Source organism: Bubalus bubalis, chromosome 23, assembly GCF_019923935.1.
Source record: "Bubalus bubalis isolate 160015118507 breed Murrah chromosome 23, NDDB_SH_1, whole genome shotgun sequence".
NCBI lineage: Eukaryota > Metazoa > Chordata > Mammalia > Artiodactyla > Bovidae > Bubalus > Bubalus bubalis.
In genome coordinates, this window is record NC_059179.1 from 27,771,019 (window position 1) to 27,798,859 (window position 27,841).

The 27,841-nt window shown below is 38.7% G+C and overlaps 1 protein-coding gene across 1 annotated transcript in view; it reads right to left on the reverse strand.

Moving 5' to 3' along the window:
* Positions 1-27,841, reverse strand: part of SORCS1 (sortilin related VPS10 domain containing receptor 1) — a 673,129-nt gene that overhangs the window by 355,635 nt on the left and 289,653 nt on the right. Inside the window, exon 3 of the mRNA XM_045164209.1 lies at positions 379-478. Within this exon, the coding sequence (XP_045020144.1) occupies positions 379-478 (100 nt within the window). The remainder of the gene's footprint in view (positions 1-378; positions 479-27,841) is intronic.

Consider the following 27,841-nt stretch of genomic DNA (forward strand, 5'->3'; position numbering starts at 1 on the left):
TTCCATGTCAAGGGAATAGAGGTGGACATTCCATGAAAATCCTATCTTTTCTTTTGTTTTGTCAAGCTTTATTCTGATTCCTGCCACTAACTGGTCAGAGCTCTTGTAAGAGTCTGGAGCATCCAGACAACAGGACATTCCCTATAGCTGCCTTTTGGAAATGATAATGATATGCCTGCCTCTCTCTCTCCTACATTCACAGCTGCTGATCTGAAAATTATGATGTATCAGACATTTTACCACCCTAACATCCATCAACTCATCTTTATATCTCTTGAAGCTTAACTGTAATGGATTTTTAGGTGGTTTAGAGAGATGAGCCAGCCAAGACAGAAGTCACATCATGAATAAACAGCATGCTGAATACACACTTCTTACCTTACGCTTGTTGGTAGGACACACGTAGAGATAGCTTAAAATCGTTTTCAACCCAACTTTATCATTCAGCTTCTCATAGGTTGTCCCATAATCGGTTGACCTATAATTCAAAAGGAGCATTAATGAGGACAGAAATATACATCATTTGCCTGCTTGTCAATGTAATGCATGTTTTACATAGTAGAATGGCTCTCCAGAGGTTTCTAAATGATTCATGTAGTATATAATGATGCTTAATTATGTACACAGTAGCATCATGTGAGTGGTTAACATTTGCATTTAAATTGAATTGGTAAAAATTAAAACTCCATCTCTCACTGCTCCTTAAGATTTGTGCATTGCATAGAGAATGTGTTTAATTTTCAAAGATTAAGAATGAGGGTATCCCTTGAAACCAGACTAAGAAATAAAGACCTTTTACTTAGATCTGACATTTCCAAACTTCTGCTTTATCTTTGGCACAGTGGAAAAGTAGGTTCTCCTGATTTATCTACAAATTGTGTTTTCTTTCATGAGTCATAGGATATATGGTGGGCTAGTCCCTCCAAAGGTCATTCAGTCTTTTCTTATTATTTAAGAATAAGAAGATGTCTTAATAGTAAGTGAGATTTCACAGTTCTACTCGGTGGCCTTTTCCAGTGTTAAGCCACCTGGAGTTGGGAGGATATTACTTCTTGGCACTGACTCTGGTCATTTTTGGAGATTCTCTCATCTTTTCTTGACATTAGTCAATGACTTATTAATTTAGACTGAATAAACAGACCTTAATTACCTTCTCTATATAAGTCTATTATATATTTCAGAATTGTACATCTTATTAGATCATCGTTGCAACCAAGTTCAGTAGGAAATATTATCTGTATTTGAAGAAAGTGGTTGAGAGAACATGAATGATCTTTTCAAAGTCAGTTAAAATTTGACTCTAGGTATTCTGACTCTAAGCTCTGTGTTACATTATACCACAGCTTTTTTTTTTTTTAATTTAAAGGGAACAAATATAAAATCTGTCAGCTTCTTTACGCATATAGGAGATTCCCAAAGAAAATGCAGTTCATCCATTCACATTTGTAGAGCCTCTAAAACGAACAGGCTCTGTGCTATGTTCCAGGATACAGCCCCTACTTTCAAGAATCCAATAGCTTTGAAAGGCAGAAAAATAAAGTGGTAATGTGTTATATGTAACAAAAGAGATGAAAATTAACAAGACTCAGAAAATAAAGTTGGTTTAGTCAGAAAAATCACAAAAATGCAATTATTTAAACTTATTTATATGATAGAAGTTTCATATTTCCATACACCATAAAGATGAAATAGAAGAGTTGTCTGTTATCAACCTCAATGTCATACATTAAAAGCCTACTCAGGATCAGGCACCAGAGCTAGAAAGCTATAAAACATATTAGCTAGGAATTAAAGAATTAAGAATTTACTACAGCTGGAGATACAGGGAGCTCTTTACCAAAAAATATTTATATAAGATAGATAAAAATTTTAGATGATATTAGACTATAATACATATTATATACATAAATTATAAGTAAGTAAATATAGACAACACTTTATAGAATTTAGATTACACTCCAAATCACTGAAGATTGGGGTATTATGAAAAGTTTCTTAGAAGGACTTTGGATCTTGAAAATGGAAAATGGGTAGGGTTTTAGAAAAGGGATGTAGAGTTGATAATTGAATAATAAGGGGGTTAGGGGTGCCAACAATTCCTGCAGTCAAAAATCAGCATATAACTTATCACTGGCCTTCTATATACACAAGTTTCTCCACATCTGTGGTTCTGAATCCAAGGATTCAACCAAACACACATTGTAGAATCTACAGTATTTACTACTAAAAAAATGTGTATAAGTGGATACACATAGAGTTCAAATCTGTGTTGCTCAGGGGTCAGCTGTAGTCAGAGCATCAAAAAATAGAAGTCACCTTATGTAGTCCAAATATATAACTAGATTTCCTCAGGACCAGTCTGGGCTTTAGCTCAATTGAACAAATGCTTGCTTAATAACCAAGAATATTTGAAGAATATTCTTAATCTCTTTGCAGAAGAGCTTATCTATTAACCATGACAAACTTCTTTAAATTCTCCTTCCATATATTTTTTTTCTCATCAGACTCATCTGGACATGAAAATTCCTGTTACTTTCTAAGAAATATCTGAGGCTTCTTTCCTTACTCAGTCTAATCCTGGTGTTTGACCAGTTTTTCCCACTCTCACCGTGGTTATACTGAGTCAACTTTCTCTTCTTACTGAGACTCGCTTGTCTCCAAAATTTCAATAGTCTTTCTCTAGCTCCTTTTATTGGATAACTTTTTCTATTTGTATTCTTAATGATACAAGTTCAAGAACAAAAAACATAGACGCAAAATCTATGGAGGGGTGATGAGAAGAGAATTAAATGTACAAATACTTCCACATTTATAAATTTTGTGTAGGCAGAAATTAATAGAACTGTGTTGGGGATGAGAGAACAGTTTATGTTTTTCTAGTGCGATAAAAGAAAGGAGAAGCAGGGATCAGTTTATAAAAGCATGAAAAATAGTTTCCCATAATTTCTATCAACTCAATCTCCGAGCTACTCAAAGAATATTTTTACATTCAAAACACAAACTACAACTACAAGGGAAAACTCTGTGTGTGTGTGCGCACGCGTGCGCACGCGCACACTTAACTGAAATCCAAGTGTGAAAGATGATAATGGAGTGACTAATTCAGATTTACACGAACAACTTCCTTTTCAGATAACTTACAATGTAACTAGGAACTTTTCTCTTATTGTAACATCAGTAGCCCAGAAAGTTCAGGTATCGGCCATTACTTTTTGTGCCATTTTTGCCCCTTGATTTTTCAAAGCTCAAAAAGTGAATCAAAATTTGTTAATTGTTGATTCAAGCAAAATTAAATGTTTAAACATTGTGGTATTATAGTAACTAATAGAAAAAAACGGATGTATTTCCATATACCCCAAATGTCACAGACAAGCAATTGTCTGTGGCTGTTCCACAGAACCAGAATTACATAGAGTGTTGACAAGTTTCATGGATAAAACAACCAACCAGCTGGGATACACTGGTACAGTGATACAGGAGTGAAGACGCTCGATGATTGCGAACCAGTTGGCAAATAGTTTACTGCACCACATTCTCTGAGTAGCTACTTCTACCAGCCTCATCACCAGGGCCTCTCCTTGGAAGATGCTCAGATCTCCTTTCAGTCCCAGCAACCGAGAGATTGAGGGCTGAAATAGCAGAGTGTCACTGTGTGACCCAAGGCACTTGCTCCAGCACCTGTTCTGAATGCCACGGCCTATGACAGTCAGCCTGAGCCCCAGCGGAGGAGACAGTGACCTTGGAGGAGGGACTGCACCCTGGAAGGCAATTCCTAGGGTCCATCTGCGAACCCAAACTCCCCTTCACAGCCAACAGATGCTTCCAGTCATGCCTGCACGGTCAATGTGGGAAATTCAGTCTCCTAGGGATGTGGGCTAGGAAAGAACGGAGAAGAGACAGACAGTTGAGCAGCAGGCTGGCTGTGGAGCCAGCGCACTAGCTGTTAAATATTTTAAGTGTCATCTCTAAATACAGGGGAGAGGAGTATCATCCGAGATCAAAAAAATGTTAGGAAACACTTGATTAGGCAAAATTTAACGTTTCTTAACTTCAGAACTTAGAATTTTTATTATTCTTATATACATACATAAATTTTATTATTCTATTATACACTGCAAACCTCTTACATGCATATTTCATGAAGCATATTCAAAACATATTTGATTATAGGATCCATTCGTGAGAGATATCTAATGAGATTAGTCTTCTGAACAATATAATTTGGGAAACAATATGAAAGACCAAAAAAAAAAAAAAAGGCCAAAGATTATGGCTCTTGGTTTCATAAGAAAAGGAGAACAATAAAAATATTTAAAACAAATCAAATTTGCCAAGAGAAATGTCAGTTATGCTAACTATAAAGTGACTATTGCCGTGAAGGCAAAAAGGAAGCAATCTTAAAAATAGGTACCATACACAGACATATTTAAGATGCAACATAAGCAGCCTTGAATCCTCCAATTGTACCATTTTTTAAAACATTCCAAAGCAAGCATTTTTTTCTGGTTGTGTTTATAAGTTGGCTTATTACAGATTAAAAACATAGCTTCTGTCAACACCTATACTGTGCTAGAAGATACAGAAAGCTTAAAAAATAAGAGTATCAGGAAAATAAATAGCAAATGATTAAATCAAGGACTGCAGGCTCTTGTGTTTGATCCTTAATCTTTACCCTTTTCGACAAATGCATCTTAAATAGTGACTTTTAGAACATTTGAAAGCATGTCTTTATTTAAGTATTTACTATATGCATAGACCTGAGAAGAGCTTCTCTGAGGGGTGGAGAAACCACATTGAAGGCATGGCCCTTGCTTTCCAAGAACTTATGATCTCTTTGAGATGACAGAGTCTCCAAGGGATGAACACCAGGCACAGCTAGTTTCTACAAGGAGTGGCAGAAATAAAATGTATGATTGGATTTCCTCTACTATAATCTTATAGTATCATCAAATGGGATATAAATAAGCGCAGAATCATCTGTAAACTAAATTAATCCATAAAAAGTGCTGAGCACAATGGCTGATATGTAATAAACCATCTACAAATTATAGCTTTTGTTACTCCTTTTATCACTCATTCTTTTTCTTGATGAATTTTAGTATTCTTTAGCCAACATTCACTAAAACCCATCATGTGAATCCTCAAGGAAAATCTCAATCACTGAAAATGAGTTAGAGTTAGTTTGCTTAGAAGATAAGACTATCTCATGAAGCTATTACAATTTTAAAATGTAACCACACTTAGCCTATCATATTTTGAGGCATAAATGTTAGTAGTTTTGTGCAGAACTTGGATCAGAGAGGTAAGGTAAGAACTTGATAAAAGATTCTGTACTCTGCTTCTATAACAACTGTGTCAGGATTCTACTGCTGAATAGACTATTACATTTAAGAATCCTAACAGATATTATAAATGTACATTTATTGGGTGCTTACAATGTGATCTAAGCTCTTCAGCTCCTTCAGAATCCCATGAGATGGACACTGATATAAGTCACATGCTATCGATAAGGAAGGCCCACATGTATAACCAACCTACTTAACTAAGGCCGCAGAACTTGGAAGTGGAGCACTCACTAAGGGCTGTATCTTTAACCTCATGCTGCATTTCCTCTCTCAAAAGCTACAAGACAAAAAAGGAAATGTATGTAAAAAACCTAATTCTACAAAAGGAATATGAACTGAAATTATTAGAAGTTCCCCATGGGGTAGGCCCAAACCTGGATTCTCTTCATACTTAGTAAAAATCCAGAGGACCTGCCAGAAACCATATTAAGAAAAGTCTAACCAGAAACTTTCACAATGCTGCACAAAGAAAGTGTGCCTTGATGCGGCCCACTTAGGCTCCTGGGGAGACTAGAAATACAGACAAGGTGAATGGGTCAACCTGTTAATGATGTGATGATGGCTCATGAAGATTACCAAGATGTCACAGCTGAATGGCAAGAGCAATGACTTGAAGTCAAACAGAAGGGGACTTATGAGCTCACAAGCTGGGTCACCAGTCAGTGTCCTGTCTCCATACAAACTCCAGACTTGCTATAGGCAAATAATATTGACTCTGTATCGAATAGGACTGCAATATAATCCTGAGATTCCCATTCCTAGTACCTCTCCTTTTCCCCTCGCCCCTGATTCCTGCCCACTCCTGCCTTGTTATTCTTGTACTTGCAGAGCTCTTTATCTAGATACCCTGACAGATGGCCCCTCACTTCTTTCAGCGACCCCTCTCCTAGGACACTGCTCCTCCTTAGCCTCTTTTATTTTCTCTTCATAGTATTTACCCACATCTGAAAGATTTTTACTTATTTTTTATTGTAAAAATAAAATTCTTCCACCAGAATACAAGCACCATGAGGGTAGGAAAGATGTCTTGTGGACTGCTGTCTTCCGAGCTCTCAGAAGAGTGCCCCAGACACTTGTGGAACCTAATTGTTTTGGCTGCATGACTGACTTCACAGATGTTTGCTCTTTTCGTGTGGCCCACTGGATTTCCACAAAGTCAAAATTAAAAAGCTCAGCTATTCAGGCAAGAATCACTGAAGTCCTTGCTATGAGCAGATCAATGAGCTCTGCAGGCTGAAGTGGGACTAGGGTGGTCAGCATGCTCTATGCTCCTCTATTGTTTAATGGAGCAACCTCTACCTGGCATTTATAACCTGGCCATTGTAAGCACCATAGGAAAGCACACATCTCTGTTCATTTCCAAGTCCCCAGTCCTCAGCACGATGCTGGTACATAGCAGGTGCCTTCTACAGACAGAGGGTGAATGAATGCATGAAGCCTGATGGACACCCTCTTTGAATTGAGGATAAGCTAGGCTTCTTCTTCAAAAAGGCTTTTAGAAAGTATCCACATAACTTGACACCTTCCTTCTCCACTTCCAGGCCCCAGAGAGGGAATATACTCTCTCCCAGACACATCATGCCATAATGCCAAGGTCACAAAACCAAGACTCAAGCTGTAGAGAGAAGTCCGGGGACAAGAAATATCAAGGCATCACTCAAATCAGCTCAAATGAGATATCCTGAAAGAGGAACAGTGTTTAACTCTAAATCAAGTGTCTGCGGCTTCTGTGTTTTGTTTCTTTCCTAAAATCATTAAGAGCAGCTACGTCCACTGTCCCTGGTGAATCTGGTGGCATAAAAATAGCTTCCAGAGGCAAAGGTACACTGGCTACATCCCAGACTCTGTTCCTGCAGAACTTAGGATGCATGAGGTTACAGCAGTGAGAATAATTTAGGGTTTGGAAAATGTTTGCGAGTGAGTCGACATTTAAATAACTTCATTATCATTCATTGACAGGTTTTTTTAACCTGTCAGTGCAATTGATATTTCTATTACCATGTTATAACAAACCCCTGCACATTTTAAATACAGTCACCAGATTCCATTAGTCTACCCACTGTCAAGAAAATATCTCCCAATCCATTTTTCATAATACCTCGAGAATATAATAGGCAATCTACATCAAACGATGACGTGGAGCTGAAGGAAATTGTCTCCTGCTTTCTAAGGATTCTGTCCTGAAATACATTTGCCTGTCAGCCTAAACATATAATTTAAAAGTGCTGCTGAGACATTATGGTGCATCCAGAGCTGAACAAGCTTCCCTCTGTTTTCTTGGATTCCCTGAGCTTTTCAGATTAACCTGCAGAATCAGAGGAAAGGGGGTTAAACAGCAGAATTGAGGGAGGCATGTCAATGTATTATACAGATACTTTCCACTTTGCCATATGACACAGTATTTGGAATGTCATTTAATTTTTAATAGAAAAGAAGTGTTTATTTTTTTAATGGAAGGGACAGTACTTATGTGTTGTTAAACGATAAGCTGTGAAAGTCTTCTCTCATCTTCTTGGTCTTTCTTTGTCATCATTCTTCCCATCCTTGTATCATCACACTGCATTCTTTTATTTTACTGAAGTATAGTTGATTTACAATGTTGTGTTAATTTCTGCTGTATAAAAAAACTGATTCAATTACACACACACACACTCTTTTCCATTACAGTTTATCACAGGATATTGAATATAGTTCCCTGCATTGCACTGTATTCTTGATGTTTCTAGTCACACAGGATAGCTAAGAAACTGGAATGTATCTGATTATAACTGCATGCACATTGCTCTGTGGGAAAGTGGTGATATAGAATAGAAGACATTGCCACCCACATACAGTTCTGCAGTAAGTAAAGATCTATTATACTTAACATTAAAGAAAGGAGTTACCCTTACCTCTGAAATATCTCCCAGTTCATTTTGAGTGAGTATAAAAATAACCAAAACTGGTACTAATACCCAGAGTATTTTGCTTAAAAAAGGGAGTGCAAATTAACTTAGTCAGATGTTTTCTGTTCAGCTTTTTAGGGCATAGGTACAGGGAAGAGTAATTTTCTTAACAAGGTGATGTCCACGAGTTCCTTCTGACACACACACAGAGGATTGTCTATCCTCACTGTCTCTTATCTGTACCCTCCACTTCAGCTCTCCTTCCATCTCTGGGGCAGAACATTGCCATCTCTGCACTGGCTAGATCTTGTTGCAATAGTCCAGGAGAAACTACTACTCACTCCTTTTCATAGAGGCAGCCTCATTTATCCCTCTCTGTCTTTGCAAATATAATACGCACTGCACAAGAGACAGCAGTGGGGTGGGCAGAGGACACACACTCCTTATCATCTTTTCCTTTCCCTGGATGCCTCTCCTGACAACGCCAGCTGACTGGCAGCCTTTGCTGTTTCTTCTACAACATCCCATACCTGTCTATGCTGTCCTAAAATTGTCAATGCTCAAAGTGTTCAGTGCTAATAGACTACCTTCTCTGAAGGTAGGGCTAGTTTACATTTATCTTTTCACCCACTTTTTCCCCCATCAAAATTCACTCATATACTTTCTCCCTTCCTTTATTGAGCCTTCTCACAGCCCTCTGCTGAATGGGATGACTCTCCTTTATATCCCACATAACTCACTTGAATCCTCTCTTCTGTTATGTTCCATATTTGCCATACATTACCCTCATCTAGGTCTGCTCCCCTCTCACCTGATGGCCAGCGGCTGGACAACAAGCTGCATTTATGCTTAATCTTCTGTCTCTCCCTCCACCATTGTAGCTTCTCCATGGTGTTCAAAAGGTGCTCAAACAATGCTGCTGATTGAACACCCTGAGACCTTTTCCTCTATTACCAGAAGCTATCATTTGAGAAATTTCACATTATTCTCTTTTTATGCATTTCTTTTTGGAGGATGAGGGAGCAAGAAAATTTCAGGATTCCCTGCTGGGTTTGAGTCAGACAGGTTTAATGCTGAGGCAGAAATATAAGAGAAATTAGGGGCTGACTTAGGAAGCACACATACAAATGTGTATGTAAAATGTATTATGCATTAATGTACTAAATATTATATACAAATAGAGCAATGCAAAACATAATGTGCATTTATCAGTTATAAGGATACAGACAAATTTAGGAGAAAGGGAAATCTGCTCAGCTTTTTAAAGCGTTCTCTCTTTTGACATGACCCTAATCCCCAGGCATTTTTGATCCAATGCAAAGCTTCCATGACCACGCTGAGGTCACATCCCCACAAGCTGCAATACGTTACACTCATAACTGGCTGTGCCAAATATTTTATGAATAATAATAGTGGACATTCACCCAGTGCTTAAAACATCCCACACCCTGGGCTGACAAGCACTTTGTAAGGATTAGCTCATTTAATCCTCATAACACCCTATGAGTTAAGAACTGGGACGATCTACATTGTACAGATTTGGAGATTGAGACTTAAAGAGGAAGAGCAACTTGCCAATACCACACAGCAATGATGAGCAGGGACTGGATTCAAACTTGGGCATTTAGTCTCCAAAGCCAGCTTCATACAGACACAATGTGGCTTGTCCATTTAAGCTTTGTACTCGTTATAGGCGGAGAGGGCAATGGCAACCCACTCCAGTACTCTTGCCGGGAAAATCCCATAGATGGAGGAGCCTGGTGGGCTGCAGTCCATGGGGTCGCAAAGAGTCGGACATGAGTGAGCGACTTCACTTTCACTTTTCACTTTCATGCATTGGAGAAGGAAATGGCAACCCACTCCAGTGTTCTTGCCTGGAGAATCCCAGGGATGGGGGAGCCTGATGGGCTGCCGTCTTTGGGGTTGCACAGAGTCGGACACGACTGAAGTGACTTAGCAGCAGCAGCTTGTTATAGGAAGATGGAATAGTTTGTCTGGAAAACAACAGCATTTTCTAGCAGAGCTCCCAGAATGTAGATCACCTTCTTCCCCAGTGAGGAACCACTACTGTTTATGACATTTGCCAATTATCATTCTAAAGTCAATTTTCTATTTGAATAAGGACCCTGAGCCCAAGCATCTAATAAACCAAGACTCTAAAGGCATTGATAGCTCTAGGGACTACTGCAGCTTGTGCCTTTGCTTGTGAAGACTGAACGGTACCAGACATGAAAGGACATCCACAAGTATATTCCTTGCTTTCGAATCCTTATCAGAAAATGAATTTAACCTGCAACTGCTCATCAGCATTTGCTATTTCTGGAAGAGTGCTTCACTTCACTCTCACATGGTATGCTGGTTGACTAAAGGAGCACTGTGATTATCTTGCCTGGAAATAGGCAAAAATAAGTAAAATATTTATCAAATGAAGCCAATGTAAATCAGTCCTCCTAGTCCTTCAATCAGAACATACAGTGAAAACTATGAAAAAAAAATGTATTCTGGAAGCTAAGCAACTAGTCATTTAGTGGTGATAATAGGATTTATTTGATTCCCTGATATTTAAATGATTAATTATCCTAAATTATGGAAGTTGTTCTCTGGGAGTCATGATATTAGGATATTTTATGAGTTTGTTTGTTTTTTTTTCTATACATGGTAGAAGCCTCAACCTCACATGATGACTAAAAATTAATTGGAAATGAGTAAATTATTTTCCCACATGTAATTGGAGAGAACTGAACTACTGATCTCTAGTCATGACTGCAAAATTCAAGTATTTCTGTAGCAGGAGTAATTTTGAGGAACTTGACATCCATAGTGAAGCCTGGAGTAAGGCTTAGAGAAAAACATCATCCCCAAATCACAGGAGACAACCAGGGGTTGGAGTTTTAAGAGGAGGTTATACCCTCTTTGCCTGTTACATGTTGTCTACTTTCTATTTAGCTTCTTTAAAGATGAAATTACTGAGCCTGGATAGAAAACATGATTTGTTCATTACTGCATGAAAAGTGAAGTGAACGTTTTAGTCATTCAGTTGTGTCTGACTCTTTGTGACCCCATGGACTACAGCCTGCCAGATTCCTCTGTCCATGGTACTCTCCAGGCAAGAATACTGGAGTGGGTTGCCATTGCTTTCCCCATGGGATCTTCCTGACCCAGGGATCTAACCTGATTCTCCTGCATTGCAGGTAGATTCTTTACCATCTGAGCCACCAGGGAAGCCCTTATTACACTATATAGTTTCTTAAATAATCACTATTTATTGGGGGATCTCCATCTATTAATGTGAAGGAAGCTAAAGATTCTAAAATAGATCTTCAATAAAGTCTTAGAGGTAATTTGATCTGTTTAGTGGTTTTTATTCTTATTTTTTATTAAAGGAGTGGGGTATTTAAAACATATTTCAAATTGTATAGTAGACACATAGGAGTTGAATTCATTGAACCCCCTGTTGTCCACTCTAGCCCACACCCAGATACCCTAGTTTGCCTCTTTTAGTAACCCTTTAACACTTTCACACAACCTCCAGAAATCAATAAAGTACAGTTTCTACACAATTGAATAGGTCTGACCTTATGATTCTGCAGATAAAGAAGCTAACACTCAGTGTAAAGTAAGCCAAAAATTCAGTTGAGACCAAGTCAAGAAGAGAACACAGGTTTTCTGATTCATGTGCTAAGGCATTTTTCAGAATTTCAGGCTATAAAATATGCAAAAGTACCATTATCTCATTAGAGAAAAATAATTATAAAGCTTAATCATCCTAGAATTAATTAATACTGTAAGAAACACGATTCTACATATAAAAGTTAATTCTCCTCCAAAACTAAAAACAAATAAAACATAAAAATTTAAAATGATAATAAAAATAATTACAAAATAAACTAAATCAGAACCCTAGATATATACAAAACTATGTGTAACCACACTTTGGAATCATATCAAACTGAAAATAGTGGTTACATTCAGGAAAGGGACCAGGATGAGGGATGACAGTCAAAGAGGATATTAAAAATCACAAATGATATATAGTGCTTACTGAGAATACATTTCAGAATCCCTTGTGGAATGAAATTTGAAAGGAAAGCCCAGAAACACTTTAGTCATTGATCTTTATCCCTGCCAGTCTTCATGCAGTGATATCGAACCCACTCACAGGCAATACTCTGCTCAGAAAATCTGATGGTCCAGCCAACTGGAGCTCTAACCTACACCATGACTCCAGGTCACACTGACACGTGTCCATAAATATCCAGGAAAACTGTCAGGTCCTACTTCCCTCAGCTTTGCCAATTTTATTCAAAAATCCAGGAAAAACTGGCAATCCTACCCACAATCTTACCACGATCCCTTCATTGCATTATTAAATATGTCAAGATGACCACAATATAAATTAAAACACTCAGGTGTTTCTTGGCTTGAAACTTATTGTGGCATTGGTAGCACCAGAATACTTAGTAATAGGTGCTAAAAAATGCTCACCAGAAGTCCAAGACTCTGATTCTTCATAATCACACACAACCTATAGTTAATCTACATATTAGAGTGCACTGATATAGTATAATGGCCCATTCATTCATTCAACAATTATTTGTGCTGTGTCTCCTAGGTTCCAGGCCTTGTTTCTGACATTGGCAATAAAACAGAAAAACAAAAAACAAATACAAAATCGCTGTTCCTTTGCTTACACTCTAGCAGAAAGAGACACATTAGAAACATATAAGTATTAGTCGCTCAGTCGTGTCCAGCTCTTTGCAAACCCATGGTCTGTCCATGGATTCTCCAAGCAAGAATACTGGAGTGAGTAGCCTTTCCCTTCTCCAGTGGATCTTCCCAATGCAGGGATCGAACCCAGGTCTCCTGCATTGCAGGCAGGTTCTTTACCAGCTGAGCCACAAGAGAAGCCCAAGAATACAGGAGTGGCTAGCCTATCCCTTCTCGAGGGGATTTTCCCAACCCAGGAATCGAACCAGGGTCTCCCGAATTGCTGGTGGATTTTTTACCAACTGAGCTACTAGGGAAGCCCTATAGTCAGAGAAGGCCTTACTAATAAGACATTTGAGGATAAATCTGAATGATATATGTGGGAAGGTACGCATGTTGAGAAAGACTGTTACAAGCAGAGGAAAAAGCAAGTGCAAGGGCATAGGGTCAGGTCCAAGTTCTGGATGTCTGATTTATGGCTGGACAGCATATTAAAAAGCAGAGACATCATTTAGTTGATAAAGGTCCATATACTCAAAGCTATGGTTTTCCCAGTAGTCATGCACAGATATGGGAGTTGGATCATAAAGAAGGCTGAGCATCGAAGAATAGATGCTTTCAAATTGAATTGTGGTGTTGGAAAAGACCTCTTGAGAGTCCCTTGGACTACAAGGAGATCCAACCAGTCCATCCTAAAGGAAATCAACCCAGAATATTCACTGGAAGGACTGATGCTAAAACTAACGCTCCAATACTTTGGCCACCTGATGCGAAAACCCTGATGCTGGGAAAGATTGAGGGCAGGAGGAGAAGAGGACGACAGAGGAAGAGATGGTTGGATGGCATCAGTGACTCAATGGACATGAGTTTGAGCAAGCTCCAGGAGATGGTGAAGGACAGGAAAGCCTGGCGTGCTACAGTCCATGGGGTCACAAAGAGTTGGACATGACTGAGCAACTGAACAACAACAAATGGTTAGTTCACCAATTTAGAACTACATTTTTTTTTTTTAGTATGTAGCTCCATTTATTCAAGAACTACTTATCTTAAATCCTAAAGGAAGGGAAAAACACCAAAATAATAATGGAACGTGAGATGCAGCATGATTTCTTAAAACTGAGATCATGTTCCTTGATACATATTCCTGCAGGAGATACAGTAGGGCAAGTTGATTACAAGTGGCACCTGCTGGGCTTCAAGGGCTGAAATACTATGTATTTGAAAACCAGATTTCACCCTCACAGAACATCAGGAAACTCTGCTTGATGGAGGTGAGTTGGTGACATATTATTTTAGAGAACTAAACTTATTTCTGAACAGAACTTATTTCCAATACCCTGACCCAGACTCTTCTGAAAGGTTTTGCCCTATAACTTACTATTTTTCATCTCCCAAAGCCACCCAAATTGATTTTCTACATACATCTCTGCTTTTCACAGTCCTATTTTTCAAACTACATTTCTCTCATTCTCTCAAAAATAATATGTCCTCCAATTCACCTCCATTAAGCAGCATTTTCAATTTTCAATATCTGGCTCCAGTTTCTAATTGCACCAATAACTCCTTCAACTCAAGGCCTTCACATTTCTCTCACTTCAGAACATTTAGTGTTTATATGCCTACCTTACAAGAAAAGTGATTAGGGGTCACCCTTCCTGGAGGAATCAATGCCAGGACTTGTCACAGTAATGGGCTCTGAAGTTGCCTATGAGGCTTTGCCAATGACCTGCTGAGTGACCTTGGGCAAGTTGCCCAACCTCTCTGGGCTGTTCAATAATAATGGTGATTGAACTCACAAGGTTGCTGAGAGGAAACACTAATCAACCTGATTGGGAAACAGTCAATATAGAGAGCTTTATAAATATTTACTAATATACAAGGAGCTCACCGCATATGAGAGTAAAAAGATTTGCATAATCACAGAAAACCCTGTCTGGACCCCAGAATAACCATCAACATGGTGCCTGACATGGTTTCTTTCTCTTAAAATTTAAGGCTATCAGCATTCTGGGATGGTTTCCATTTTGAATCCTAAGAGAGAGGAAAGAATCAGATCAGTGAAGCCTTAGTCACTTACTAACCAAAGAAAGCAATGCCTCTAGATCACTAAAGTGGTGGTACTGTATGCAAGGAAAAATGTATGCACGCCACTTCTATAATAAGTGTGCGTACCACCGAGCTTGTCACTCAACAACTAGATAAACTGAGGATAATATATTACAAATACAGTTCTGGACATGTGTGTTACTCGCTCAGTTGTGTCCGAGTCTTTGCGACCCCATGGACTGTAGCTCGCCAGGCTCCTCTGTCCATGAAATTCTCCAGGCAAGAATACTGGAGTGAGTTGTCCAGTTCTGGACATGAGGCAAAAAATATTCAATAAACCAAGCAAGGATCCTATTCTCAAGGAGGCTGCATTTTAGCATGAGATAATCAACCCCATCAATAAAAGTGTTTATATTTTCCTGTTTACATAAATACTCAGATGAAAACAAAAGAGGGTCCTGCTGTAAACAGTGACAGTGTGGTGGCTACATAGATCGGATAGCTTTGGGAGACCTCGATGAGTAGATGATGCAAGCATGCCCTGAAAGCAGAAGAAGCTACAAATGCAGAGGCCTTAAGGTGTATTCAAGAAACCACAAGAAACTTGTGTGCTCTTAGCTTAGAGGGGGATGAATACAGAGAAATACACAGGACCTAGATCATGTAAGGTCTTCCTTAAAGTACATGGTAAGAAGTTTAGATTTTCTCCCATGTGAGACCATAAGGCATAGGAAAGGTGTGGTCAAAGCCAAGTCTGAAGTGGACTACATTTTATAAGGATCATTTTGGCTACTGTATGGAGAATAAACTAGAAAATATAAGAAGTAAAAAGGCAAAGAGTCCAAGTAAATGAGAAATATGGCCCAGATGAGGGACTCAGGCCAGGAGTCACTCCTGGGCTTGATTTTTCAGTGAGGAATACCTGCAGGCTACCAGAAAGTTATCAATTGTACCAAAACCTAGTAACCTATGACTATTTCTATGAACATTTCATAATAATTTCATATTCATTATGCATAATTTTTTCTAGGTATAATTTATATAATAATTTGTTCAACTCACACTCTTAGCACAGGCCTGATTCAATACTTGACAGTCCCTTTTTTCTTAGGACCAGACAGTTCCTGAGACATCTGCTTACAGAGACCCTGGAAGGAGTATGGCTTCTTTGACATTGAGGGTGCAGTTTGTATAATCAAAATGAATAATTCAGCAGTGTATTAGTTATGCTTTATGATTATCGTTCACTTCAACTTGAGCTACAGTTTGAGAGTTATGGACTTTTTTTTTTTTTTAATCACCAGAAGCTCATCCATCACTATGCAGCCAAGGGATCTACCAGATTACAAAGTCTGCTATTTATAGCAACAATTGTGATTCAAAATATGAATCAGTATGCTGGTCCCCTGACACCTAACCTTAGGTGACGCACAGGATCTCCAGATGAATTTTTACAGGAAGTGAGATGAAAGCACATAGCTGGAGACTGATGCCAGTGCAAGGGCCCAAGAGAACATGCTCTTTGGCTGCTTCCCAGATGAAAAATGGTCAGAAGTGCAGAGTGTGTATCACACCTACCTGAGAGAAATGACAGGCAGGGTGCCCTGGCATTTTCACATCAGGGTGTATGAACCAAATTTTCTCAAAATGAAGAGTGATCACCCAAAATCCTGTTCAGAGTTTGCCTTAGGAAAGGAGTCTCCAGGACTCCTTGCCTAAGTCATTCAATGCTCAGCATCGTTTATGTAGTTAACTGGGAGCTAAACTTCCCTCCCATATTGCCATGCAACATCTTGTGTCTCTTGCAAATACCACCACTGTGAACACTTACCTGATCACTTTCCATCCCGGTACCTTAAGATGTAGGACTTTCCAGGAGACACTAGTGGTAAAGAATCTGCCTGCAATGCAGGAGACACAGGAGATGCAGGTTTCCATCCCTGGGTTGGGAATATCCCCTGGAGTACTGCAAGACAACCCACTTCAGTATTCTAGCCTGGAGAATCCCACAGACAGAGAAGCCTGGAGGGCTACAGCCTATAGGGTTGCAAAGAATAGGACATGACTGAACCAACTTAGCATGCATGTACCTGAAGATGTGATGTTTTCATATCTTTAAGAGTTGTTTGTTTTTTTTTTTTTTTTTTTTTTTTTTTTTTTTTTCCTAGAAGGAGCTTTCCTTGGATAGAGGCAGTTTCCTTTATACAGTGTCTAACATCAGGCCTTAAGTAATTAGCCATGTACCAAATATTTCTGACAGTGACGAGGCTAATGAGAATCAGTTTCTATTTTCATACTCCCCAAGGCATTTCAACCCTTGTTTGCTGTAAAATGTGTTTGAAGATCCTGAGAAAGAACTTTTCTTTTTGCCACAGCTTGCTTTTTATACCAATTATTAGTAAGAACCAATCTTTTCTAAAATTCAAGGAACAAAATTGGGCTGTTTCATGGGCTTTAGGAGCAAAATCAAGCATTAATCTACTCTTGAAGAGGTGGAACTACATTCGAGAGAGTAACAGTCCTCAGCAAAATTTCTGTGAACAGTGGAAAATAAAGTAACTGTTTGATATACGTATCATGATGGACTTCTGGGACCAGCTGGATTAGAATTCTGGAGAAGAACCTGGGAATGTGCAGATTCTGGAGGAGTCTAGTCTGGGAAACCAACGTGCATGGCAACTATGCAGATTCAACAAGCATTGCCCACCAAAGATGGAGCAACTGCCATGTGCAGAACCTTGCTCTCAAACAGTAGAGCAGAGAAAAGGTGCAATGGGAGGGCCATGACTGAAAAAAGCAAAGGCTTCTTCTACAGCCCCTGGCAAGAAATTCATATAGAAAGACTTCTGTATTGTATAGACAGGGGGAAAATAAAGGGCTCCAAGAGACATGAGAACGTGGCCACACTCACACAACTTCTTCAAAGGCAGGACCCGGTTTCAAGTGTCAGTCCTGGCATCAAAGTCCATACTCACAACCTCTGTCTTAGATTATCTGCTCAACACTCTTGCCCAAGAACGAACTGAAGATTCCAGGTCTCCCTCAACCCGTACCCCTTACCTACACACGGCCCTATGGTAGTCATGGCCAGGTCATATAAGACCTAGAGAATTTGTTTTGGGGAGTTACTAAAGCTTTGTGAACAGCCCAAGAACAGAAAGGGCTTCTTTTAAAAATCCAGATGCAACCAATCAATACTTCTGAGCTGAAAAAATCCCCTTCTCACTCTCCCAGTGCTTTTCAGCTGGGGTGCCACTCTCCCCTAGGAGATCCTCTGTAAAAGTGTCAGATGTTCTAACATTGTCATAATGATTGAGGATGGGGGCCTGGGGATGCTAGGTGTCATCACATATAATTTTGAAATGTCCCACTGGGTTCTCTTTACATAGCTAGAAAAATATCTCTAACAGCAAACTTCATTTTATATATAAACATAATTTTCCAATTATTAAAATATACTACATTTTATAAAATCTGGCTCCAGTGTAACTAGGGGGAAGACTGTATTCCATTTTTTTTTTTTTTTTAAACTGAGAGCTTCACCATTTCTAAAAATTACGTAACTGATGACCATGCTACTCGGGGAACTTAGGCTTCCAAACCTAATCGCTTGTGTCTGTCTTCACTGTAGCTCTTCTTTCTGACAATTTTACTTCTAATAGTGTACTGTCTAAACACTGAAATATTAAAATACTTTTAAACAGTGGAAACAGTGACAGACTTTATTTTGGGGGCTCCAAAATCACTGCAAATGGTGACCGCAGCCATGAAATTAAAGGACACTTGCTCCTTGAAAGAAAAGTTATGACCAACCTAGACAGCATATTAAAAACCAGAGACATTACTTTGCCAACAAAGGTCCATCTAGTCAAAGCTATGGTTTTTCCAGTAGTCATGTATGGATGTGAGAGTTGGACTCTAAAGAAAGCTGAGTGCTGAAGAATTGATGCTTTTGAACTGTGGTGTTAGAGAAGACTCTTGAGAGTCCCTTGGACAGCAAGGAGATCCAACCAGTCCATACTAAAGGAAATCAGTCCTGACTGATGCTGAAGCTGAAACTTCAATATTTTGGTCACCTGATACAAAGAACTGACTCATTTGAAAAGACCCTGATTCTGGGAAAGATTGTGAGCAGGAGGAGGAGGGGACAACAGAGGATGAGATGGTTGGATGGCATCACTGACTCAATGGACATGAGTTTGAGTAAACTCTGGGAGTTGGTGATAGACAGGGAGGCCTGGCATGTTGCAGTTCATGGGGTCGCAAAGAGTCAGACACGACTGAGGGACTGAACTGAACTGAAACTGCATCATTATACTCTTTTATCCCTACATTACAGTTAAGAAATGTATTCTTATTTATTTTTAATGATGTGTGTAGGTGAGTGTGGTTGGCAGAATATTGCCTCCCCCTCCAAAGATGCCCTCTTCCTAGTGGATATGCTATATTACATGACAAAAAGGACTTTGTATTTATAATTGAGGTTATTGATTGGTTAAATGGGGAGATTATCCCAAATTATCTGGGCAGACCCAATATCATGCATTCTTAAAGACAAATAAATACACAGAAGATTAAGTTGGAGAGTGAGCATGAGGAAGATTGACTCTAGGTGACATTGTTGGGCCGAAGATGGAGAGGCCATGTGAGAGCTGATGTGGGTGGTCTCCAGGAGCAGAGAACAGGACCAGATGACAGCCAGCAAAGAAAAAGTCACAGCCAATGACTTCAGACCTACAGGCTCAGAAGCATGGGAGAGAATGCTTCCCCCAAGCCTCCAGCTGGAAGTCCAGCCAGTAGAGATTTTGATTTCAGCCTTGTGAAACCCTGAGTAGCACACCAGCAGGATTCACCTGAGCTTTTGATCTACACAACTGTGAGCACATGCCTTTTTGGCAGCTAAATTTATAGTACTTTGCTAGACAGCAAAACAAATATAACACAATTTCATGTGAGAGGTTAGTTCTGAGAAGATTGATAATGACAGCAGCAAGCACTTGGTAGCTAAGGTGGATGGAATGCAAAATGTAGCCCCTGCCCTTATTTGGAACCCAGGACAGATATTGATCAGACTCCAACGATAGTGCAAAATGAAGTCTTTGTGTACAAGGACTCCATTTCACCTGTTATACAAGCGTGCCTTGTTCTTCCTGACAGTGAGGCATAAAAAGAGTTATTGCATTTCAGCAATACTGTTGTTAAAAATATTATGAGCCAGAGACTAGCCTTGGAACTAAAGGACTAGAACAAAATCTTTTTTGTATTAAAAAAAAAAAAGAAGAAGAACACAAATCCTAAAAATATAATTAGGAAAAATATTTCTAAGTTGAGGAGTTCCAAAATCTTATGTCATGTCTTTGAAGGCATTAAAGAACAAACTCTCTAGGATAGTCTGCCTGATATTTATGATGTATGGGTAAGGAAAGGAGACTGTTAAACCTAATCCAATAGGTCCTAGAAGTGCCCAGGAATCTACAGCTTGCTAAGCTTCCTAGAAGTGGAATGACCTATTTTGAGAAAAAGTCTCGAGTGTTTGAAACTATACGAAATGAACAAAGAGTAGGTGAACAAACAAAAACATAGAAGAAAGTGGAAAAAATATTAGAATTTCTTTTTGTGCCAGAATCAGCTACTACCTTCAGAACTAAGCAGGAGTCTCACTTTCTAAAAGCAAAATAAACTCCTTAGGAAAGGACAGGCTGCAGTGGTCCAGTGGAAAGAACTAGGGCTTGGGAGAAGACAGCTAGACCCTCATTCACAAGGTGACTACAGGTAATTTTTCCATCTTCTCTAGGTTTGGGTTTCTTTCTCTACAAAAGAAGAACAATAGTTAACTACTGCTTAGGATTGTGATGAAGATTAAAAGAACTATTATGACTTTGGGATACTGTAACTGTTTAATAAATATCTATTCGTCTGGTCCCTCTTAGAAACAAAAGTTTCAAGGGTGATAAATAGAGTCTAAGTTGACTAAACCCCGCCCCTGGTCTTTAACCTTTTCTGAGAGAAGAGCTGGCATCACATTATTTTTCAAAGGCCAGAAAACGAAATTCATTAACATCTCTAGTCATGTGTTCCAGTAACATGATTTATACTAACAATGCCTTCTTCAAATCCCACATAACAAAACTCAGGCCTATTATCTATCCCAAGGTGTACTTACGATGGAAAAAAAAAAAAGAACAGTTGAGTTACTTAAAGATCAATAGGCTTAACGTCAAGAGCTGAGAAGATGAAACTTTGCTGCCGCTCTACTAGCTCACTATTCTTGGAACAGATTTCTCACCTGGTATCCTATTAATCCCCAGTGGGTTGGAATGATCACGGCCCTTTGATATGCCTGCATTCATTCAACTAACATGTGCTGAACATGACTGTATGCCACAGGCCCTAGGCATTCACTGAGCACATAAATGAATATGAATTGGTCCATCTCCTCTGGGATCACTGAGGGCAAGTTCATCTCAAGTGAAATCTAAGTTACTATCTCTTTCAGATGGTCAATGAAGGCAATAAATGCCTAAATTCTCTGCCTCTGAATTTACTGTGAAATTGTATTGTGGTTGTACCTGGGATGTCTGTGCATAACTCTCATCTTTAACAAGATACCTGGAGAATGGCTTGTAACTCAACCTGCTGTTACCAACCTGGGGAAACTGTTGGGAATACAATCTCAATCAGGGTCTGACAACTTTTTTTTTTTCTTTCTGTAAGTAGCCAGTTAACGAATATGAAGCAATAAATTTGAAGCATTAAATAAAGGGTCTCTCTTGGAATTATTCAACTCTGTGGTTGTAGCTGAAAAGCAGTCATAGACAAGATGTAAACAGATTGGTGTGGCCATTTTCCAATAAATCTTAATTCATGAAAACACATGGTAGGTAGATTTTGGCCAAAGCTTGCTGACCCTGCTCTAGATTCTCTAGACCAGAATTCCTAGTTGCAGATCCTTTGCTTTTCACCCTGAGATTACATACATACACGAAATCTAAGTGGGGGGATGGGTAGCAAAACAAACAAACAATAAACAAAAAAAGCAGTGGTCTTCCTGACAGAGGGTTTTCCTAAAGAATTTTAGTAAGAATAGGATAAATATTAAATTATATTGTCTAGAGATTGCAGCCAGTACTAAGCTCTGTACTAAATGACTTCTTGATGATTGTTGAGGTTGAATGACTAAATTTAAACACAAAAACACAGAAAAACCACCACAGAGTCAAGTCTCATTCTGACTCTCTATTGAACAATTATCACCACATATACATTAGACATTACATCACTCTGTCCACTAAAGCCAGATGATCTACAAAAATAATTGTTGAAAGACTCAGAAGAGATTTGGCATAAGGTGTCCCAAGCATACTTGGGAGCTATGCACCCAGCCAGCTCCCCTTGCCATTTGTAGAAAGTCATTGACATTTCAGAGTAAGCAGATGTCTTTTGATCTGGTTTGATTTTAGAAGAGCCACTTGCCAACAATCTGAGATATGTGTCTGATCTCCATAAGCACATTATAAATCTTAAGAGTACCTCTGAATGAGAGGTGATATTCACAAGTTTAGAATATATTATTAGCAATGTTAATAACACCTTCATATTTTTTTTTCCTTTTCCCTTCGAGTTTTCATGTCTCTTTCATCTTGCAGATGCCATGTCATGTTCAAAGATTAAATGGGCATAGGAGCTGATATGCATTCCTGTTGCCAGCACTACTCATATCTTTGACTTAAGCTTCTCTGACTCACCAGAGTAAAGAAAATTACAATGTTTCTGACCTTACGCAGGTAAGTTGACCCCTTATACAGCGTCACAGCTGGAAGAAACTGGTTTGTTCACTGTTTTCAGAGGTTAGCATCTCTAATCAAGGTAGAAAGCATCACTCAAACTTCATAATACACCAGTAGCTGGAGTTCTGAGCCAACACATTGTTATTTTCCCTGCTGAGAACGTCAGTCATTTCTCAGATCACGTTTCTATATTATTTCTTCCTCTCCTTAATTCTATAGTAAATTATCATCTAGGAATGGATCAAAACTTGACTCCTTCCTCCATCACTCTTTTTTTTCCAGTGAAATTACTCTTAAAAAAAAAATCTGGAGCATAGTTGATTTAAAATGCTGTGTTAGTTTCTACTGTACAGCAAAGTGAACCAGTTATACAGATACACATATCCACTCTTTTCTAGATTCTTTTTCCTTATAGGTCAATATAGAGTATTGAGAAGAGCTCCTTGTTCTACAGTAGATAGGTCCTTATTAGGTATCTATTTTACATACAGTAGGGTTCATATGTCAGTCCAAATCTCTCAGCTGATTCCTGCTCCCTCTCCCTGCAGTGTAACCACCAGGGTTTTTTTTTCTACATCTTTTTTTTTTTTTTTCTTTTTTGCCAAATCATGAGGTTTGTGGGATCTTAGTCCCCTCATTCTTTATCTTCCTTTCTTCCTTCTTTCTTTCATTCTAAACACCTGTATGGCCTTCTGGCCATGTGCTGTGAGATGTGGAGTTCCTGGATTCCAGTGATGTGAAAACCTAACATTCCACCTCCTTATACAAGACTCTGAAGTCTAGCCACAGCCTACTGTGGAACAAACAACTTTCTTTGTCTCAAATAGAGTTTCATGATAGCATAAGATTATCCAACTGGTGAATGAGGCACCTTAGCCCTCACATTCTTCCCCTCCCCTTTAAATTTATGGCTACCATTTAGGGAGATTTCAATTCCCATTAATAATATGTGTAATTGATCTACATTTAAGAGAATTTAATCATGTCTTAGTGACAAATTTAGCTTAAAGCAGAGCTTCACTTAGGACTTCCAAGTAAATTTCTGTTGAAAAGGTCAATTTCTAACATTTGCCAGTTAAAGCCCATACCAGACAAATTACATTTCATGCACTCATCTGGACACAAACACTTTCCATGCTGAATATCACCACTGGCTGTCAATTAGGAAAGCCACCCAAACAACAATGCAGACTGAGAATATTTTTTTTTTAACAAGACCTAAATAATTATTTATTCAAGAGATAGGATTTGTTTTTCATATTAAAAGGTTATCTGAATATGGTAATGGAAAAACAAAATAAAACATTATCTTACTGGATAATTAAAATCAGTTCAATACCACAGCACTTGAACATGTAGTATTGAGAAAAGAAGTAGAGAGAGCTCTTAAGCACATACTGAAGTTTATGAATCCTCTCTGGGGATACAAAGCACCCTTGAACAATTGGAAATTAACATGTAATCATCACTAAGGATAGCATTTGATAAAATCCCAGTCTCCATGTCATGCTGAAGACAATTTGTGTTTTGGTTGAAAAAAAAAAAAATCTATGTTGTTTTGAATTTCTGGGGAAAGCTTTATGGAACAAAAAAAATATCATAAATAATTTAGACAAATAGACAGTGTTCACATTATGGATATTTTTCCTTTTGCTTCTCTATGTCTTCTGATTTTGTACATCATACATGAATTATTTTATTTAAAAAATAATAAAATTAAGAGAGAGCAAACTTAGAGAAAAGAGAAACAAAAAGGATATTTTTCAATTTCCTCAGGTCAGTCTCAGATCAAACAGGACTGGATGTCCTTCTTTTATGGCCTTCAATTATTAATTAGTTCATATTTTATTCCAAAGAAAAAGGCTCATGGCCAAATATTTAAAGATGATATTTGACCATAAGGTCAACAGCAAAGGACCAAGATTTAGAACATTTTACAAAAAGACTGCATTCATTGTCTAGCACATATGATCAACTAATATGGCTGCCCGAGCACTGCTAGGGGAAGGAGTGAAGGGAAGCCTCAGAGCAGGAGAAGCAGAGATGCTCACTGCCTCCTTAACATGCTTATTTAATAAGGAAGGAGAGGAGGCCATGGGGGATTATTTTCTTAGAAATCATCAAAATTGAATACAACACACACACACACACAACACACACGACACACGCACACATACCCTCATCTTGGGTTGAGTGGCAATGCTAACTAAGCTGTCCCAAGGTTATAGGGGAGGCTGTCTTTTCCAAGCACCCTGTGATTACTATTGATCTGTTCAGCTCATTGTAACTCAGCCTTACCAGGCTGGTCATGGAAGAAGGATGGATGTTATTAAAGATCCTGAGGAGCTACTCTGCAGGTATCATTCATTAGAAGTAAACTAAATACACTGACTTCCAACCGTATAGAGAAATTATGTAGTAGATCCATTCCATCACCGGAACCTAGAACCTCTAATGTGCAAAAGTACAGACAGGTTTAAGTGGAAGCACCTACTCTCAAAGTGGGATATGGAAGCTCAACTTTATTAGACAATGCAAATAACTGAGCAAAGTCAGGACTGGTGTGGTGGGCTTCAGTACTCTGCAGTTATTTATTAAGCTTTCATGTGTCCAGAGATATGCCAGGCAGAGAATATATAGAAAGAGATAACCAGGGACGTAGGAAAGGTCTATGACTCTGAAAACACAGTGGTACGCAAAGGGTCAAAATCTCTTGAAATTAAGTATATCAGTTACCACAAGTCTTACAAACAGATTACCAATGGACACACACATCAATCACATAAGACAGCATGAATTAAATATATTAATGATAATAAACATCAATATCAACTAATAAGAACTGATCATGACTGAGGTATTTCAATAATTCAAGAAAATTAAATACATTGTTAAAACTATAGAATAATAAAAAATCAAATTAGAAATAGGTTGATTTACACTATTTTGTAATAATATCACTATTTCATTTCAGCCATAATTCACATTCTGCCTTTACTGTATTTTGAGCTAAAAAGAACATGTATACCTGTGGCGGATTCGTTTTGATGTTTGGCAAAACTAATACAGTGTTTCAGGTTTAAAAATAAAATAAAATTAAAAAAAAAAAAAGAAAGAAAAAGAATAGAGATTAATATGACAGCATTATACCAGACATACAGCAATCTTAGATGGATTAAAGGGTTATAGGAAAATGAAAAACGTTATTACTGTAGCACAGTTGTGAAACTCCAGATTAAAATATAACCTCCCAGTAAAGAAGCAGATACAATGTTCTTAGCACATAGTGGGCTTTCAATAAATGTCAATTAGTAGTAGTTGGACAAAGAATTAGTTTATAAAATAGTCTATGTGACAGTTACAGAATCGCTCTTAAAAGACAAAGGATCTAGGGTTGAACACTTTAGAGATTTACTTCTTAAACTGCACTCTGTAATGTTTAAATGACTATTATTTTCATTTGACTATCATTTTCATTACAAATTTATTTTTTCTAATGTGTTGGCAAGTTACTGAATACCCAGTGTGTTTGTTATTTCTCTCACATATAGATACACTGTACCTACAGAAGTGACTAGTAGAAAAAGACCCAAACTCTGTGTCACCAGGACTGATTTCTAGATTTTCCTCTATCACTGACCTGGATGGCACAAAGCAAATCTCCAATTATCTGGGCTTTTGTTTTCATCAACTACAAACGGGATCAGTGCCGTCTCCTTCCAGCTGTCCATGGTGTCATAAAGACAAATGAAACAGAAGTTGAGAATTGTTTTGGTTTCTTAGAGGAAAATACATGGAACACAAGCATTTTTTCCATTCTTCAGAGCGGGCATAAATTAGTATGTATTTTATAGAGTGAATGCAGAGAATATAATATCAGTGGTCTAATAAAGTAAATCCTCCAGGCTTCTTTCTAGACTTGTTGATAAGATCGAGCTGACCAAGGCCTGCTCAACATCTTGAAGGTATTTGAGAGGCTGGTTGCCTGTTTATTAAGGAGATTAGAGTCTTTTCTTATGGGAGAAACAGCACTGATAGTGTTAGGGGAAGCGCACTGATTGAAGCCGCCCACCCTGGCCAGGCACCATAGTAACCATTTGCATGAGTTGTTTTATGACAGCAGATTCTGATAAGGAATATGGAACTAATAAGCCACCACCAACCAGAAGAGTTCCGGAAAGGTCTAAAGGAGACACCACGTGTCCGCCCACGTCCCAGAATCCCTCTCGCTAGCATCCATCTTGGCTGAGCGATGCATGCGCCACCCGGGAAAGACTCTGAATTAGAATGATTGGCCAAAGACCACCCGGAAACTAATCCCATCACCATAAAACCCAAGACTGTGAGCCACAGGGCAGAGCAGTTCTCTTGGTTTCCCTAACCCTACTGCTCTCCACCCGGGTGCCCTTTCCCAATAAAGTCTCTTGCTTTGTCAGCACATGTGTCTCCTCGGAAAATTCATTTCCAAGTGTTAGACAAGAGCCCAGTTTCAGGCCCTGGAAGGGGTCCGCCTTCCTGCAACAATAGGAAATCAAAAGATGGAGGCCATGAGGAACACAGATATGGTGTGTATCCACAAACAGCAGATGACCAGTAAGTATTTCTTAAATGAAAATTTTGAATCCTAGTTTTAACCCTTGAGAAATCAATTAAATAAATTGGTGATATTAAATAAAATGAGGGTAAACAATATTTTGCTTTGTTGGCCTCACAGGTTTTTATTCTATGATGAATTAAGTGTCACTTCAATGACTATCTCAGATAGGTATAACCTTCTCTCCACTTGACTGAATATGCTGCTGCTGCTGCTAAGTCGCTTCAGTCATGTCCGACTCTATGCGACCCCATAGACGGAAGCCCACCAGGCTCCCCCGTCCCTGGGAGTCTCCAGGCAAGAACACTGGAGTGGGTTGCCATTTCCTTCTCCAATGCATGAAAGTGAAAAGTGAAAGTGAAGTTGCTCAGTCGTGTCTGACTCTTAGCAACCGCATGGACTACAACCTACCAGGCTCCTTCATCCATGGGATTTTTCAGGCAAGAGTACTGGAGTGGGGTGCCATTGCCTTCTCCG